At 30.9% G+C, this 17,195-nt stretch overlaps 1 protein-coding gene across 2 annotated transcripts in view; it reads right to left on the reverse strand.

Annotated features, from left to right (window-relative positions):
- Window positions 1-347: 347 nt before the first annotated feature.
- LOC142324805 (protein D3-like) overlaps window positions 348-17,195 on the reverse strand; it is a 138,688-nt gene continuing 121,840 nt past the window's right edge. The window contains exons 1-5 of one of the 2 annotated variants that reach the window (XM_075365819.1): window positions 16,409-16,662; window positions 9,300-9,462; window positions 7,749-7,889; window positions 2,388-2,463; window positions 348-691 (exon numbers count right to left, since the gene is read on the reverse strand). In XM_075365819.1, the coding sequence (XP_075221934.1) occupies window positions 547-691; window positions 2,388-2,463; window positions 7,749-7,889; window positions 9,300-9,462; window positions 16,409-16,612 (729 nt within the window). In that variant the 5' untranslated portion in view covers window positions 16,613-16,662 and the 3' untranslated portion in view covers window positions 348-546. Of the gene's footprint in view, window positions 692-2,387; window positions 2,464-7,748; window positions 7,890-9,299; window positions 9,463-16,208; window positions 16,317-16,408; window positions 16,663-17,195 lie in introns of those variants that run through there. The other variant, XR_012756394.1, reaches the window with a different exon arrangement.

A 17,195-nucleotide genomic window follows, 5' to 3' on the forward strand; every position in this document is an offset into this window, starting at 1 on the left:
TGTAAGCCACTTGAAAAGCTCTAATTTCCCTACAAACAGGCATGACAATATGCAGAAAAAATCTTGTTCAAGGAGACAAAGTTGCCACTGTGAACTAATCAAGTATTATGAATACCTCCCGATAGGCTTCATGACTGTCTCGTAGGAAAGAGTCATGATGTAGACCATAACGACCAGATATCAAGCAACAACAATTTATGTGCATAACCAAGTATTGGAAGAATCAGACCTATCTGCTCTGGATTCAAAAAACTAGTTCCAAATTCCAAACATTTTTCTTGCATTTAAAAATTTTAACATTATTTTAATATTTTCAAGCTTATTTGAATTAATCGTATACAACAAACAAAGAAAACTTAATCATAATTTTATTAAATAAATTTATACAACACTGGAAACACAGAACATGATATGACTTCATAAAATACACAAGGTGTTACACTATTTGAAAGTACTTTACACTTTTCTAATGATGAAGGTCGCATAACAACAAATATTCAATTTCCATAAAATGAATTCTGTAACTGAAAATAACATTTCTTTTCATCACATTCTGTGCAAATATTTCTTAAATGTTGTATCTACATAAGTCTCCCATTCTGCCGTAAAAAAATTAACGCATATTGGTTTTCCAAGATTATACTTTTTTGCAAATTCCCTGTGAGAAAAATTTCTCCGAGAAATAAAATCACTGAAACAAAAGAAGATTATGAATTTATACAATAATAAGATTTATCTCATTAAATGGTGGTATTACCAGTAATACTGTTATTAATTTATAGTAACAAAATAAACAATATTTTTAATTACACAAGCAATAGATTTGCTAAGTTATAAAGTATATAATCTGTGTTATAATAAGATTTGCTAAGTTATAATCTATTATATTCTATGCTATATGCAACCATTTCAAAGATTCTGAACCTAAGTTTGAAAAAGCTATCAAAAAGTAAAAACAGTTTTGAGTAATTTTATTATCGAGTAGCATTACTTTTATAAGAATGTCTGTGTGACAGTGTATGTCTCTTCTAATTTACAGCTACGTGTTAAATCCAAAATCAGTTTACACACCATTAGTGAAACATGCATTTCTGCATTCGTTCCTTAAATTATAAGAACATTTTATGTTTCTTATCAAACTGATGATAATTGACTGAACCGAATCCAAGTAAATTTCATGAATGATATTTGTCATCTTAACAAAAGGTAATGAAAAACTTTACCAGGGGTTTTTTTAAAAAACAATAATTCCAGTTCCAATTATATAAAAACCATTTCCATAACTTAATTAAATAGTATAATTAATTAGACCATTTCCAATAGTATAATTAGTATTAGACTATTAAAAAAGACAAATCAATTATAAATCTCTTGAATATGAAATTTTAATGTTTTATGGAACTTATCTGTGATCAAATGTCTAAAAAGATTATTTTTTTTTTTTAGTAAAATTTGTTTGCCTAAACAATTTTACGAGGGTTATTTTTTTTTCAAGGACCGATCGGTTGCGAAATAAAAACCCGCGCAAAAATCGGATGAACCTTTTCGCATATGTGTTGCGCAGCGTCACTATGGCCTTCAATCACGCCGCGTCACTTCGTTTAGTTCTGAACACGCAGGTATCACGTAAACATGTCTACAACAATAGCATCTCCCGCCAAGAGTGAAGTGCGTGCGGTAATTCGATTTCTTCAGGCTGAGGGGTGTAATGCAGCTGAAATTCATCGACGAATAAGTAATGTGTACGGTGAAACTTCAATGAGTGACAGCAAAGTGCGACAATGGTGCAGGAATTTTAAAGCAGGACGTGCAGATGTTCATGATGCAGGTGGTCAGGGAAGGATGCGAGTGTCAACCGATGAGCGAGTGGATGAGGCGATTCGAGAATATCGTCGGTTCACAATTTCTGTTCTGAGTGATTCCTTTCCTGAAATTTCAAGGTCAGCTCTCTACACCATTGTGCCGCAAACTGTGTGCGAGATGGGTTCCCAAGATGCTGTCTGACCATCACAAAACACTGAGAATGGACGCCTCCCTAACGTTTCTCCAGCGCTACCACAATGAAGGAGAAAATTTTTTGAACAAAATTGTTACGGGGGACGAGACACGGGCACATTTAGAAACTGAAGAAACAAAAGAACAATCCAAACAGTGGATGCACTCTCATTCTCCCAGTAAACCAAAGAAGTTCAAGCGAACTTTCTCCAACAGGAAGTATATGGCTACTGTGTTCTGGGACCGGAATGGAGTTCTCATGGTGGAATTCATGGAACGTGGCACGACCATCACTGCAGCCTCATACTGCGTGACTCTCAACGTCTACGAAGGGCAATTCAGAATAAGTGAAGAGGAAACTATACATACTACTTAATAATAATTATACTCACGAATTATATATATGTCTCTCTTTGAACAACATTCTCTTTGGTTGCATGTAAACCACACCCACATAACGATGTTTACCTAAAAAAAAGGGAAGAATTTTATCAAATATACATGCTTATAAATATATATTTGGATAAACAGAAAAGCTAAAAGTAAATGTTTTTTTTTTTCAAATATAATCAGCTTCAGATTGGGTGACAATATTTATTGTTGTGTTGTAATGTACTGTTTCAATAAAAATTGATAACAGAAATGAAGAAATGGTTTTTATTTTTTAAAAGAAACCCGATTTCAAAATCATACACCTATCCAACTACACACAGTCAGTGAATGAAATTTGTACCATTTGAAATTACGCATCCTATAGTTTCGAACTGTCCCAGATTGCAATGCTAGCACTCAAATGAACGCTAAACTCAGTTGTAAAGAAAAAGGCAGTTATGCAGCAGAAAGTGTTTTGTGTTCTATAATTCAGCAGGACACAATGCGTAATAACAATTCAGGATTGACTGCATACTTTTCAGGATTTATCTATCATTGCTTAGAACATTGTTGTACAAACATATTATAAATAATTTGAAGAATCGAGTTGTTTATATAAGGGAAAGAGTCCAGGACTATATACTACAGACTTTTATACTACAAACTTTAGAGGAAAATGTAAAACAAATTCAAGAAGCTTTTCAGTGAAGCCCAAAAATTGTCTACTGGTCAAGAATTGCACTTGCCAACTGAGAATTTGCAATCCCTCATATGACATGTCGTGTGTTAAGACTACGCATCCATTTCAGGCAGTAAAGATTTTGATTAAATTACATTTGAACTGCTTAGCAGTTATCATATAAAAAATATTTAAAATTTTTGCTAATAAAAGAAAATTAAAAAAAGCAAACGATTATCAAGATATAAAATGATATGACTATATAAAACTATGATAAATTATATAACTGAAAACTGATATAATAATTATATGATATAAATAAATGATAGAAGATATAAATGATTTAGAAATTAACACGACCATTATTTTCAAACTTGAAAAAAAAAAAGATTTTTAAATTTTTTCGTAAAAATTGTCATTTAAATGCGAATATCAAATAAATCTCAATCTGTTCTTGAGATATGAATTAAGATGTGGAGAATCCTTTCTTCCTCCAAGGCTGTTAATAATCTTTACAAGGCAACTAACAATCAAAGGCTTATGTGCAATAAGCTAGAATTACCAGATCATCAGCAAACCTTATACAGAACATACAGGTTATTTTTCGTCTTCCTATGCCTATTCCTTCTTCTCTTTCTGCTAATATATTCCTTGTCATATCTTCAGTATAAGTATTGAACAGTGTCGGTGAGAATCATCTCATGTTAGGATCTGCTCAGGCAGTCATATTTTTATTTACTTTTGTTGCTTTTTTGTCTCGCACATAATTATTTAATTAACCTTTCTTCTTTCCATTCTACTACTTGTATTTCTTTTAAAAATCTCTATCACTCTCTCCTATTTGACACTATAAATAAATTGTTAAACTGTACGAGGATAACTGAAGATACACTCTATGGGAGAAAGGTCTTAAGACTTTGTGAAAGCAGTAATGATATCAATTCCAGAAAACTGGAACCAGAAAATGTGCAGAACAAAGAACAATAAATTTAATAGCCTACACAACTAAAATATTGTTAAGAGTTGTAAACTGGAGGTTGTAAGAATAATGGAAGAGAATGCAGGAGAGGACTAACCTGGCTTCAGGAAAGGGAAAGAAACCAAAGATGTCATCAAGCTACTAAGGATGGTTGGAGAAAAATGTTTAAAGAGAGGAAGAGGAACGAATATGTGTTTAATATATTTAGAAAAGGCTAAAATAAAACCATTTATCATTTAAACCATAAATCATTTATTTATAATTTGTTTAGTGTCAAATAGGAGAGAGTGATAGAGATTCTTTAAAGAATACAAGTAGTAGAATGGAAAGAAGAAAGGTTAATTAAAGAATTATGTGTGAGACAAAAAAGCAATGAAAGTAAATAAAAATATGACTGCCCGAGCAAATCCAGGTTGAGCAGGATGCCCAACATGAGATGATTCACACCGACACTGTTCAACACTTACACTGTTTTCATTTTCCTTTTTCCTTTACTTACCTTAGTTTTCTCTCATTCAATTTTTCTAAGTTCTATTCCCAAACACCTTCACCTTCTCTACTTTCTTTAAAGCTATTCTCATTTCCATCATAAGCAGCACATAATCAGTATTGATATTTTCACTGGTGATCTACTGGTGATCCACTGGTGATCTATTGATATTTTCACTGGCTTTCTCAACAGCATTCCTATACCTTTCATATACTAAGATATGGTCTATCTAATAGCGAGCTTTGTTTCCAGGGGAACAAATTCAGTGTTCCCACCAGTATATTACAGCAGTCCTTTTCTAATCTTATAACATCTTCAATACTCTCTTACATCATTTTACCTCTTGTATCAGGTGTCCTTTCATTCTTGGTTGAAGGAATTTCATTTTTATTCTCTGCTTTTATATATTATTGTTAGTAAATACAATCATTGACCCTTCTCTACCACAGGAAGGTGTATATCAGGAATTTCCCTTCATCAAATACATTTATAGAGGTGGTGTTGTGTACATCTCCCAAACAGATCTAAACTTACAAGTTAGACCTGTTTGGGAGATTAAAATACCTATATTAAAATTACCTATAATTTTGTTTATTTTAGTTTTATTATAAAATATCTTAATATACTGTAATGTACATAAAATTTTTTGTTAGGTGAATGTAAATTTACTTTATTCTCATTCATATTATCAAATACAGAACTTCAAAACTATAAAATAGTGAAATAATAAAAACAAGCTAAAGAATTAGATTCACAAATAATATTAATGAATTTTCTTATATTACATTAATGTAGTTTTAGGCACAAGAAAATTTTATTGTGTTCCTAATGTAACATTTTATGCTGAATTCAAAAATGTAATCAGAATTTTTCTATCATCCGTCATTTTTATGTGATAACATTTTTTAAATATTGCTTTTTGCAGAATTCTATATATTTTTTACAAACATAACATTATGAAGGCAACAGCTATATATGCATGACGATTCATTTGCTATAGGTTCTGGTATGTCAGCACACAGCAGTCTTCTGAGTCATACAATTAACATATCAGTGTTGTTTAAATGTTTGCTGTATATGCACATACTGTGATTTCATTCTCTTTTATGATCTACAATTGGGTCAAGTGTGCTGTGTTAGTGAATAAATATGCCAAAGAAATGCATACATAATTTGGATAACTTCTGTTACATATGTGTGGATTTGATGTTTAAAAAAAACAACAAAGTTTGACTCCACTGGTTAAAAAATGTTATGAACTATATTTTGACTGTAAAGTTGGAATCAAGATAAGAATTGGGCCTCTCACATCTGTTGTATGTAAAATATCTGACTGACTGGCGGTGAGTTTTGCCATACTGATGATGTGGCATGAACCACAAGATCATTTGTCAGATTGTGTTATTTGTATATTACAAAGATAAAAGAAATAAGTAAACACCCACACCCACACAGTGCAGCATCCGAATTTACAATTTGCTGTAAAGCCAGTGCCTCATGGTGAGATCTTACTATACCGCAATCTCCAATACATCCAACTAAAGTTGTGTCTTTTTCATATTTAATTTATCTATCTCTATTTAGCGTCTATCTCATTTAATTCATCTTCTAAAGAAGATGAATCTCGTCTATCTCATTTAATTCAGATAGAAATTAAAGAGAGATAGAAACTAAAGCTTGACATGAGGAGCAGGATGATCCTACTTGAAGATGAATCTCGTCTATCTCATTTAATTCAGATAGAAATTAAAGAGAGATAGAAACTAAAACTTGACATGAGGCGCAGGATGATCCTACTTGAAGCAGAATCCTCTTCTTTTGAACCTCATCTGATAACTCAAAGTAAATTAAACGACTCAAAGTGAATTATTTGTGATTTTGAACTCATTGAAGAACAAGCCAAGATTTTGGGATTTAGGCTGAAAGACTGGAATCTTCTTCATACCAACACTAAAATGAGTTCCTTTTATAATCATCAGGAAGAGTTTTAAGATCTAAATTCTGTAGAAAATAGTTCAGTATACTATGTTGTGTACTGCAGTGTACAGTATCATGACAACTTATGTTGTCATGATTGCACTTCATCATGAACATAACAGTACAGAATGGAGAGTGTTTAGTGATTCTTTGAAAACTAATTTAAAGATTGTAGTTTTGCACAATGGCAACAAATTTATTTCTACGCTATTACCTTGTGTAACTAACATGAAAAAACATATGACAATATAAAAATCCAGTTAGAAAAAATTCAGTGTAACAAGTATCGACAGACTACATGTTACAGTTTAAAAGTTATTGCATTATTAATGTGTTTGCAGTGCAGCTACATTAAATTTTGTTGCTTTTTTCACAAATGGCACAGCAAGGACAAGACAACAAATTATTTCAGGAAGGAATAGCCAAAGTGTGAAACGCTTATACATGGACAGAAAAATGTTGTACATCCCAAACTAGTTAATTCGGAAATGATTGTTCTAGCTCCTCCAATTCATATAAAATTAAGAGCTATTTAGAATTGTTGTTAAGGTAATAGATAATAATAGTGTTGATTTCATTATCTGAAAGAAAATTTTCCTCATGTTACTGAGCTTAAAATCAAGAAAGGAGTCTTTGTGGATCCCCAAATAAGAACTTCGATTAGAGACGGACAATTTGAAAATCTCAAGTCGAAAAGTCAGCATGAAAGTAATTTAAAAGTGTTGTCCAAAAAATTTTAGGAAATCATAAATACCCCAACAATTGTGACACTGCGGCGGAATTATTTCAGTCATACAAACATATGGGGTAAAATATGTCCATAAAATTTTATTTCTTGAATTCATATCAGGATATCTTTCTGGACAATTTTGGCGCTGTCAGTGACAAGCACAGGGAACACTTCCACCACCAAATCCCAAATCTCGGTCAAGGAAAATAGGCACCAGTAACAGTAGAGTGCAAGAATACACACAGGTTATTATCAGACACAAAAGAGGGATGGTCCAGATGCCAAACACACAAAGTAAAAAAATTACTGGTACCACATTTTTGGAAAATTGAGTAATGCCCTGCATGCATATAAATTTTTACAATTCTTTCAAAGTTTACTTGCATATCTCAAAAAATGGTGGGTAACAGCATAAATAAGCTATTTATATATTTGTATTTAGCATAAAATGTTCTATTAATTTATATTTTATTCCTTGTGCCAAAAAAACAGTTTAATTTTGTTTTCCAGTGTTATTAAAGCAAACCTGAATGTTTTAGTGGCCATGGACCAATATAATCTACTAATACATCAGCTCGTTTCATTCCTATGTAGCCTCTAGAATTTACTGCCAAAAAATGTAGCCAATCTCGATGAATAGGTTTGTTTACACTCGGTGAATCTATATCTACAACAAAAAAATTGTAATATTATACTACCTGAAACAAAAATGAGGTAGGCTGTGTGATATGATAAAGATATAAAACAGTTCAAAAATGAACAACATTAATATTTGTTCATAACATCAAAATACATATTTATTTAATGATACAAAAAGATACAAAAGATCTCAAAGAAAATGCATGGTATTGCTACACGACAATGCTCGCCCTCACACCATCCAGCTGACCCAAGAAACCATTGGATAAATGGGTTTGGAGATACTATCACATCCTTTCTACAGTCCAAATTTGGCTTCCTTGGATTTCATTTGTTTGGTCCACTCAAGAAGGCATTAAATGGAAAAAGGTTCAGCAATAACGAGGAGGTCAAAGAATTTGTGGGAAAGTGGCTCAAACAACAAGACAAAGACTTCTTTGCATCAGTTATAAAAAAACTAGTTATTGTTGGGACACATTAATATTGGTGGGTATTATGTTGAGTAAAAGTCTCATTTTATAAAAATGTGCAGTTTTTTCTACATCAATTTGTTTCTTTAATTATTGAATGACCCTCGTAGATTGCTTTTCTAAATTCCCATTCACCATTCCGATAAAAAGGAAGACTGCTGACCTGATAGCAGCTTTGACTCCCATTCTGAAAAAGTATAAAATGAAATACTTACAGATGGATGATGGTAAGGTGGGGTACAATGGTAAGGTCAAGGCACTGCTAAAGGAATACGATATCAACCACTAATCCACTCACTCTGAGAAAAAAGCCTCTACAGTGGAGCAGTTCAACCGGACACTGAAGACCAAAATGTGGATAAAGTTCACAAAGCAAAGGTCGTATAAGTGGCCAGACTTGTTGCCAAACTAGTACATGAATATAACAACACGATGCATCAGACTATAGGGATGATGCCGAAAGATGTTAATAAAGGCAACGAAGTGTAAAGGATTAACTCTAGTAGACCTGTTAACATAAAACGACCTAAATTCAAAGTGGACGACCGCGTACGCATAAGCAAGTACAAGAAACCATTCACCAAAGGCTATCTATCAAACTGGTCCAATGAAATCTTCAAGATATACGCTGTGCATACCGAAAGCCGACCCGCAACTTATGAATTGCATCGATGTATACCCTTAAGAACTGCTTTAAATTTCTTATTAATAACTTAAAAACCTGTTTGCAGTTTAATCAAATCAATTTTATGTTGCTATTATAACCTACTTTATGAAAACTGCATAATACAGATGTTTGAAAAATAACCTTATTAACAGAACTGTCTGATGTAATACATGTACATGTATTACATCAGAAAGTTATGCGATGTATTATATCACATATATATGTGTAGTTGGATAAATAAATAAGTTGTAATTAAAAAATACAGAAGTATAATAATGTATTATTTCCTAAATATTCTTACCAAATATCATTGCAGTATAATAATCAGTTTCATCAGCATCATACCATTCAAAAAATGGAGGATTCCTTGTGTCACTTGGTTTTAATGTTACACCCAAGTGTGCATCAAATTCTGCAGTCCTATGATACTTAAAATCGTAATACGAGTAGTGTATGAAGAGCATCTGGAAATTTATTAAATTTTCAAGAAAACATATTTTTATCTTGTTGAATTATTATTTTATTTAAAATTATGCTTTTAGTATACATTTACAGTACACTGTTGTTACATTAATTGTTGGTGCAAATCCTATACTCAAATAATAAAATTATTTTATGCTAATTTTATTTCCTACTAACGAATAATATACAAGATTTCCTACAACCAGCGCAACTGAACTATGTATAAACAGATGTTGTCTGTTTATACATAACTATGTCCAGTATTTTGGTAGTGTTTTTAACATTGGTAAAAGAAAGAAATTCATACAAAATAGGTAAAGAAATACTTTTGTATTTGTCTTTCCACTATTTTATTTTTAAAATAATTTCCAGAACTATTTTAATAAGATTTGGCATTTCTTTGTAAAATAATATTATTCTCTAAGAAATAAAGTAACATCAAAATTTTAAATATGTAAATATAAAAATTATGGTCATCCTAATTTTTCATTCCACAGAGTTACAGAAATACTACTGTAAGCAAATAATTGTTTATAAACTTAAAATGTTTAAGAATTTTAGTGTGAACTAAACTTTATTTTAAATATGAATTAAAACAGTGTTGTTACTTGTACATTAATTGTTTTTGTGAATCCTATGCTCAAATAATAAAATAATTGTTTATAATAATAAAATAATAAGTTAAGAAAGGTAAGCAATATTCAAACGAGAAAATAAAATAATTTTCTGCTAATTTTATTTCCTCTACATATTAGTTACACATCTATTAACAACACATATGCTCAAATACTACTGAGATAAATTCTCCACTTTATCAAAAATATTAATCAAAAACAAACAATAAATTTCTTTGAAAATTTGGAAAATTAAACTACATATTGTTGGGTAATATGTATTAATTATTTTTGAAAATGTTGACACTTTTATTTTTCTATAAGATATGGCAAATCTGTATGTATATATTTGATGAATTCAAAACCAAATTGACGTGCCAGAGAAGCAGCTTGCTTTATCATGAAGCTTATCCAAAACATAGATTGACTTCCAGTAAAATGTATATAAAAGAACCATCAGCAGTTGTGCGAGGTAGGAAGATTTTTTTGTCTTCAGTCATTTGACTGGTTTGATGCAGCTCTCAAAGATTCCCTCTAGTGCCAGTTGTTTCATTTCGGTATACCCCCTACATCCTACATCCCTAGCAATTTGTTTTACACATTCCAAATGTTCCCGGCCAGCACAATTTTTCTCATCTGCCTGTTCCTTCAATATTGAAGTGACTATTCCAGGATGCCTTAATATGTGGCCTATAAGTCCGTCTTGTTTTTTAATTATATTTTCCCAAACACTTTTTTTTCATCAGTTTGCCACAACACCCCTTCATTTGTTACTTTATCCAACTATCTGATTTTTAACATTCTCCTGTAGTACCACATTTCAAAAGCTTCTAATCTTTTCTTCTCGGGTACTCCGATCGTCCAAGTTTCACTTCCATATAGAGCTATGCTCCTAACATATACTTTCAAAAATGTTTTCCTGATTTTTAAATCAATTTTTGATGTGCTATTTGGCATTTTGTATTGCTCCTGCTTCGTCCATTTTTAGTAATTCTTCTTCCCAAATAACAAAATTCTTCTACCTCTGTAATCTTTTCTCTTCCCATTTTTATATTCAGTGGTTCATCTACATTATTTCTACTATATTTCATTACTTTCATTTTGTTCTTGTTTATTTTCATGCAGTAGTTCTTGCATAGGACTTCATCCATGCTGTTCATTGTTTCTTCTAAATCTTTTTTACTTTCAGCTAGAATTTCTATATCATCAGCAAATCATAGCATCTTTATCTTTTCACTTTGTTCTGTTACTCCAGATTTAAATTGTTCTTTAACAAGATTAACTTATAGTTCCATGTAAAGATTAAAAAGTAACGGAGGATAGGTAACATGCTTGTCAGACTCCCTTTATTATTACAGCTTCTTTCTTATGTTCTTCAATTATTACTGTTGCTGTTTGGTTCCTGTAAATGTTAGCAATTGTTCTTCTATCTCTGTACTTGAACCCTAATTTTTTTAAAATGCTGAACAATTTATTTCAGTCTACGATATCGAATGCCTTTTCTAGGTATGCCTTTTTCTAGGTAAATTTAAGTATGTTGGTTTGTTTTTCTTTAATCTACTATTAATCTTCTACTATTAATCTGAGGCCTAAAATTGCTTCCCTTGTCCCTAAACTTTTCCCGAAACCAAATTGGTCTTCTCCTAACACTTCTAACACTCTCCTCTCAATTCTTCTGTACAGAATTCTGGTTAAGATTTTTGATGCATGACTAGTTAAGCTAATTATTCTGTATTCTTCACATTTATCTGCTCCTGCTTTCTTTTTTCGTGACTATAACACTCTTTTTGAAATCTAATGGAACTTCCCATTTCTTGTAAATATTACACAACAGTTTGTGTAAACACTTCCTCACCTACACAGCACAGTAATTCTGCAGGTATTCCATCTATTCCAGGAGGCTTTCTGCCATTTATATCTTTTAATGCTCTCTTAAATTCAGATCTCAGTATTGTTTCTCTCCCATCCTCTTTGACTTCCTCTTCTTCCTCAACACCAGTTTCTAATTCATTTCCTCCGTATGACTCTTCAATATATTCCACCCACCTATGATCATTCTTTTGTATTATAAATCGATGTACCATCTTTATTTAACACATTATTAGATTTTAATTTATGTACCACAAAATTCTCCTTAACTTTCTTGTGTCCTCCACCTATTTTAATACGATCATTTCTCTTTCCACTTCTGAATATGTTTCTTTAATACATTCTTCTTTCACTAGTTTGCACTTATTGTTTGTAGTATTTCTTAATTATCAATAGTTCCTTTCACTTTCTTCATTATTATCATTCTTATATTTTCTACGTTCACCCATCAACTGCAATATATCCTCTGATATCCAAGGTTTTCTACCAGTTCTCTTTGTTCTGTCTAAGATCACTTCTGCTGATTTAAGAATTTCCTTTTTAACATTTTCCCATTCCTCTTCTACATTTTCTACTTTATCTTTTTTCCTCAGACCACTTGCGATGTCCTCCTTAAAAATCTTCTTTACCTCCTCTTCCTCAAGCTTTTCTAAATTCCACCGATTCATCTGACACCTTTTCTTCAGGTTTTTAAACTCCAATCTACATTTCATTATCACTAAATTATGGTCGCTATCAATGTCTGTCTATGGTAAGCTTTGCAGTCAATGTGCTGATTTCTAAATCTTTGCTTAATGATAATATAATATTATTATTAACAATATTAAGATCATTTTTATTTAAGTTCATTTTTATGTATTTAGAACCGTTGTTTTTTTTTTTTATAGAAAATTATGACATTTTAGTTTAATTATTTATGTTTGTGTGGCTTTTGAATGTAAATTTTTATATTCACTTTTATATATTTAAAACATTTTTTTAATATACCTGATACCTTGCAATATCACCTGGCTTTTTTCATATGTATATTCTTCTATTATGATTTATAAACTGGGTGTTGGCAATTACTAAATTATACTTTGTGCAAAACTCAACAAGTCGGCCCCTCTTTCATTCCTTTTGATCACCCACAATATTTCCTTTCTTGCTTTTTCCGATGCTTGTATTCCAATCTCCAACTATTATTAAATTTTCAACCCCTTTTAACTGTTTATTTGCCTCATCAATTTTTTCATATACACACCTCATCATCATCATTATGGGCACTTGTAGTCCGCATATAGATGCTAACAATTGTTATCAGCTAAGGTTTTGATTTTATCCTTACTACAATGATTCTATTGCTAAGCTTTTTGTACTCTAAATACTAAATACTCTACTCTTTTCTATATTTTCTTGTTCATTATTGAAACCTACCTGCCCTTTATTTGACTCTGAGTTAACTATTCTAAAATCACCTGACCAAAAGTTGTTTTCCTCTTCCCACCGAACCTCGCTAATTTCTACTACATCTACATCTAAACTATCCATTTCCCTCTTTAATTTTTCTAACCTAACAACCTTTTTTTAGACTTCGAACATGCCATGCTCCAACTAGTAGAATGCTATTTTTTAATTTTCTGATGACCCCTTCCATAGTAGTCCCCACTTGGAGTTCCAAACGGGGATCCTAGTTTACCTCCAGAATATTTTACCATGGAAAAAAACCGCTGTAGTTTTCCATTGCTTTCAGCTGCGCAGTATTCAGAAGATTGAGTGATGTTGATATAATCCTCCTGATGTATGCCCTTAACAACTACTGAAAGAACTGCTGCCCCCTTTTAGGAATCATTCCATAGTCTGGTTAAAAGTACCTCTCCGATATGGTTGCACCTTGGGTCCAGCTCTCTGTATCACTGAGCACTCAAGCCCCCTTACTATCCGCAAGGTCTCATGATTTATGGAGAGACATATAATATATAGCTCTAATGAAGCTATAACCAAAAATTTTATTTAGTACATTAGCATCTTGATCTCAAAAAAATATACTCTTTTTTGAAGTTAGGTTCTCATTCATCAGGGAAACTTTTTAATATTAAAATATTCACTAAAATTGATTTTAAATAAATTAAAATCTAAAAATAACCATTTAAATTTTTTTTAATTTAGGAGCACCCCTATCAGGGGAGGATATTAAGTTATTTTAGTAATATTAATTTTCAAAAAAATACATTTTGAGCATTACAAATTTGAAATAACGAAAAAAAGTTTTTTTTCATTTTGTGGTCTCCCATACTCAAGGGAGGTAAAGTTAATCTTTTAAGAAAATAGTCCATCCCTAAGTGATGATAAATTAAAAAAAACTTTTTAAAATTGTTTAAAAAATACAAAGATGTAGACATAATTCTGAATAAATTAAGTTGTAATTTTCTAAGAAGGGATGAAAAGCCTTGGTTAAGTTTTTTTATCTTTAACTATTAAAGAGCAAGGGCTATAAAGAAATTAAGATTTTTACATTTTAAATGCAATGGGTAACTTGCAAGAGAATTTAAATTAAAAAAAAAAATTTTTAATTCTGGTATTTATGTAGTAGGCTACATCTACCAATGCAGTTAGTTAATTAGTTAGTTCTTAGATGGCACCACTAAAATGCTATATTGAAATAAAATAAATGATAAAATTAAAAATTTTTTAAAATCAACAAATCTTAAGAAACATATCTACTGCAGTGCCCCCAGGCGGCTTATAACCATAAAAATAATCTAAGAACCTGCTCTGAGGTGATACCTATGTAATGCAAAAAACTGCATCAAAATTGCATCTACTGCACCACACACCGGTGGCCTATATGTAAAACGTGTCCAAGAACCTGCTCTGAAGTGATAACTATGTAATCCAAAAAACCACATCAAAATCAGTTCATCAGTTTTTGAGGAACACACACACACGCGCGCGCGCGCGCGCGTGTGTACATTTATATATATATATATATATATATATATATAAATAAAGTTTATATATTCAACTTATGTCAGTTTAAAACTATATACAGAGTGTCCCACAAAGAAATGGAGAAACTTATGTTCTACTAGTAAAAATAATGAAAAAGATTCATCTACATGCAGATCTGGCCAGTGAAAAATTTTAACCAGATTTCAGCTCTTCTAATAAAAGGAAGCCCTACTGTAATTTTTTGGACCCAAATTAAGGGGTAAAGTTGATAGTTTCTTTTGTAATTTGAGCTGGAGAATAGGATAAAACAAGTCCTGTAACTCCCAATAGTTTTTAATATATTTGATATAAAACACAAAATTTGGTGTGAAAAACAAGTTTTTTTAGGTTTGTAGTACAATAGGTTTGTTAAATGACTAATAAATGCAAAAGGTTTAGTAATAAAATCTAGAATTTTATTCTGAGAAAATTATTGTAAATACAGCCAATAAAAAGTAAATAAAAACTTTTAAAAATCGGTCGTTTATTTAAGTAAAACAGACAAAAATTAGTATTATTCTTTCTGTACCTAATAAACATTCTTCTGTGTATGAGCAATTACAAACAAAAGGGTCATTTCCAAAATGTTCGTTTTCTGTTGAATTCAAAGTAAATCATTGTGTTAATGATGAACAACATATGATTCAGCACAGTTCAGGCATTAGTACAAGGCAAATTTCATTTCACACTGGTTTGTCAAAAAACAAAGTGCGGCATTTCCTACAAAAAGAAAATCTTTATCCTTTCTGCCTGCAGAAGGTTCAAAATTTGCCTCCAACAGATTACCCCCAGCGCTTAAACTTTTGTCTTTGGTTTCTAGACAACACTGATAAGTTTTATTTACTTTTACGAGGAACAGAGTCTTCAATTCTAAAAATAGTCATTTATAGAGCGATACAAAACACATGGTTCTGTGGAAAGTAGTTTCCAACATAGATTTCACATTTATGTTTGGTATGACACCTCTACTGAGATGTAATACATTATATACTTTGTCAGTATTGATACAGTGATAGCATGGCATTAAATAATTACAATTCAGACTTTCTTAATTCTTTTTATTTTCCATTTTAATATGAACTATAACAGCATGAACTACTATTTGAGCAAGTTTCACCTTCTGTTTACAGTATGATTAGTCCTGAGTGTTTGTTGATCAGCTTCAATTTCTGGCCATAATTTACACAACAAAAATCAAAATTATCCTATTTCAATGTTTTTTTACAGATGCCTTATTTCATTTTCTTGCCAAAAATAATAAATTATCTGTCAGATAATCACCTATATATAAATCCATTTTTACTACCTTTTTCTGTCTGAGGAGTGCTTGAAATATCCAATGCACGTTTGCAGTGATATAAACATAATATGTAATGGTGCATTTTATAATGTTATGATGGCACCTTAAAAACTATCATATCCAAAAAGAAAAATACAGTGTCAAAAAATAGCTTATAATACTAATTAATTTACAGTAATATAATAATAAACTTACCCCACAAGTCTGATATGGCATTTCATCAATAACATAAGGTATAAGGTGATGATTAAATATTTCAGTATGATTAGGGATCCGTGACTGAATTTCATCAGTATTTAATACGGAGGCACTATTATCATGTACAGAATAAAAATCACCATGAATAAATAGTAATAAATTACTGCAATAAATATATAATGTAACAATTTTTTGCACCATGTTTAGAGTTAAATAATGACACGTTAATCACATTGTATTATCATTAATTCTATGAGAATCAAATATTCTGATATGAATAACAAATATAAGATAATTTTGACATTATCTGAATGAATTAATAACGATAATAATAGTAATATTAATTTAAGGTAGACCCTATAAACTGTATGAGTGTGTGTGTGTATATTAAATAATATACATGTTTATATTTAGATTCTATTAAATAAACCACCAAATACAGAATACTGAGATAAGACGTATCTAACCTTAATTTTTCATGAAACTACTTTTACAGGATCCCGCATCCATGGTCATAATTGAAATAATTTTGTTATTGTATAATAAACATTTTAAAATAAAAATACTAAAATAATGAAAATCTATTACAGTTCTCATAAGACTGTCTCCCTCAAACACTGATGGTTTATCAGATTGAAATTTTGTTTGTATTTAAATATATAATAATTTTGTAATTTATTTAATTTATATCATATTTATTAATTTCTAAATTTGTGTTAATATCAGAAATAGAATGTTTAATGTTATTACGTAGATGGGTCTGTGATATTAGATAAAACTAATC

Source organism: Lycorma delicatula, chromosome 5 (genome assembly GCF_047948215.1).
Source record: "Lycorma delicatula isolate Av1 chromosome 5, ASM4794821v1, whole genome shotgun sequence".
Lineage (NCBI taxonomy): Eukaryota > Metazoa > Arthropoda > Insecta > Hemiptera > Fulgoridae > Lycorma > Lycorma delicatula.